The 2773-nt window shown below is 50.8% G+C and overlaps 1 protein-coding gene across 1 annotated transcript in view; it reads right to left on the bottom strand.

The window, feature by feature from the left end:
- Positions 1-2512, bottom strand: part of GLT1D1 (glycosyltransferase 1 domain containing 1) — a 155452-nt gene extending 152940 nt beyond the window's left edge. The window contains exons 1-2 of the mRNA XM_024758483.1: positions 2023-2512; positions 1635-1909 (exon numbers count right to left, since the gene is read on the bottom strand). Coding sequence (XP_024614251.1) covers positions 1635-1762 — 128 coding nt within the window. The 5' untranslated portion in view covers positions 1763-1909; positions 2023-2512. The remainder of the gene's footprint in view (positions 1-1634; positions 1910-2022) is intronic.
- Positions 2513-2773: the final 261 nt, after the last annotated feature.

Here is a 2773-nt window from a genome sequence, read left to right on the forward strand (position 1 = left end):
GTGGTGGCCTCTCCCATTGCGGAGCACAGGCTCCGGACGTGCAGGCTCAGCGGCCATGGCTCACGGGCCCAGCCGCTCCGCGGCATGTGGGATTTTCCCGGACCGGGGCACGAACCCGCGTCCTCTGCATCGGCAGGCGGACTCTCAACCACTGCACCACCAGGGAAGCCCGAAACCTCCCAATTTTTAACTGTTGGCTCACTTTTTTTTTTTTTTTGGTAACAGCATTATTGAAATGTAATTCACATACCATACAGTTCATCCATTTAAAGTTCATCCATTTAAAGTTCATCCATTTAAAGTGTACAATTCAATGGTTTTTAGTATATTCACTGAGTTGTGCAACCATCGCCACGATTTCAGAACATTTCATTACTACAAAAAGCAACGCCACACCTTTTAGCGGTCACTCCCCAATCTTCCCCTCCCCCCAGCACTGGCAATCACACACCAGTCTGCGTTCTGTCCATATAGAGTTGCCTACTCCAGACATTTCATAGAAATGGAACCTTGAATTATATGGTCTTGGTTCACTTCTTTTAAACATCGCAACCAAATGAAAACATTTCTGCCCGCTGGATTTGTTTTGCAGCCTCTGGGTACCCAGATTGGGGTGCATAGCAGACCTCCCACGGACCAGCAACAAGTGCTCACGAGTCCTGGGTGCACATCCTAAGCTCTGTAACTGCTGCCTCCCACCTCCCACCCCCCTTTCACCTGGCTTTATCCTTCTTAAACAAGACCACCCAACCGGGTTAGCTTGCGGTTATCCAAAATGGCACATCTGTTTTGGGCAGAGCGTCACCACTAAGTCACCACATGATTCAAGCTGAATGGCTTTATTTTCATTCCACGTTTAACGTTATTCTGCTCTTTGCCTGAGCGTATCATGCCGTCAGTCTTAAAACACTCAGAGTTTTTGGCGTATGTACCAGCTGGGGTGTAGAAGAAGCGCTGGACTAGGAATTAGTTTTGAGCCTTTTAACTCAAGTCTGAATTCTAATGCCTATGAGATGTGTGATCCTAGACCAGAATCTTGAGGGGTTTGCTTTTTCCACTAGCGAAATTAGGATACCAATACATGCTGTAGAAGATCACGAGTCTCAAAAAAAATTAGGTGAACGTAAGACTTTCTTCCGGCACCATTTACAATTCAACAAATATTCAGTCATTCATTTATTCAGTTAATTCCACACGTATCTATCACTGGCGAGTGCTGTCCTAGATTCTAGGAATATTGTAGCGAACAAAACACACAAAATCTCATCCCTCCTAGCTTTGAAGACAGCTACTAAACAGCTTCACAAAATAAATAATTATAAACTATAATGGGTGTGGTGTAAGAAAAACGTACACTGTGCTCTAATAACATATAAAAGGGGGATCTGTTCTAATCTGGGAAGATCAGGAAAGTGACATTTGAGCTAACAGCTGAAGATGATTAGCACTAATGGAAAGGGTGGGATAAGTCCTATCTTGGCATCCGATTATTCTCTCATTAAATATGTATCTACTGCCCACTGTGTGCCAGCACCTTGCTAGGCAACAGTCAAGATGTCAGACATTTTGAAAAATAAAGTTAATGCATGCCACTTCAAGCCTTTTAGGAAGGACTACTTACCCAGATGACTTACCAGCAAGCCCACTTCCTAGGCAATTGCTCCATCCTGGTTTTAGCTGGAGTTAAGGGTGGAGGAGGAAGACGAAATGGTCTCAGATGAACTGAATTATGACAGTCCTGGGTCCCAATTTCTGAAGCCATGCTGGAGGCCGTTTCTGGAGAACACTCTTCCGCTCCACTCCGGTGTAACGTCCCACACTGGTGTAGGTGCTGGAGGGCATGGTGACGCACAAGAGACACAAGAACCCTGCCACCATGGAGCTCATCGTTGTGGGGACCATGTACAAGCTAGGGAGAAAGGAATAAACAAAAAACGTGGTAGTTACCATGGGGGAAACTAAAACAGGGTAAGGGGATGGGCGTGGGATCCACTTTAGAAGGGCTGGTCAAGAAATGCTTACAAGGAGTCACCACTCCAGTTGAGGGCTGAAGGAAAACAGGAGGCCAGCCATGCGACAAGGAAACAAGGCTCTGAGCTTGTTGTCAGGTGGTGGTTCTCAGTGCAGGCGACTTTGCTCCACCGCGGGTCATTTGGGAACGTCTGGAGGCAGATTTGATTGTCACAACTGGGGAGCGGGGTGGCACAGCCATCTAGTGCAGTAGAGGCCAGGGATGCCGTTACCCATCCTACAATGCACAGAACGCACGCCACAAAGAACTCTCTGCTCCCAATGTCAACAGAGCACAGAGAAACCTGCTCCCAGGGCAGGGAGGCAGGAGGCCGGGCGCGGGAGCAGGGGCCAGCCTGAGCAAACCAGCCTGGAGGTTGGTTTGGCAGAGGCCGAAGCCTCCGTAAGAAGTCTGGGTTCGGAATCTCGGAGGGCCTGCCTCTGATTTCACTTTTAAAAACCTCTCTGTGGTCACACTCCTGCTCTCCGGCACCACCGCTAGCAGAAGCAGGTCTCCCGCCCGGGCAGGCTTCCGGGGCGGAACCGGAAGTCCCGGCGGGCAACACGGCGGGCTCGCCCAATAGGGACGCTCGCGGGGCGGGCCGAGAAGGCCGGCGAGCCTAGTATCGCGAGAAGGGCGGCGGCGGCGGCGGCGGCGGCAGAGCCGGGCTGAGCCCAGCGCAGTGGAACTGCTGGCGGCGGGGGCGGGCGGCCGGTGAGCTGTGGGGCGCATGGCGGGCGCAGGCGACGAGCGGACGCCGCT

Source organism: Neophocaena asiaeorientalis, unplaced genomic scaffold (assembly GCF_003031525.2).
Source record: "Neophocaena asiaeorientalis asiaeorientalis breed wild unplaced genomic scaffold, Neophocaena_asiaeorientalis_V1.1 scaffold77, whole genome shotgun sequence".
Lineage (NCBI taxonomy): Eukaryota > Metazoa > Chordata > Mammalia > Artiodactyla > Phocoenidae > Neophocaena > Neophocaena asiaeorientalis.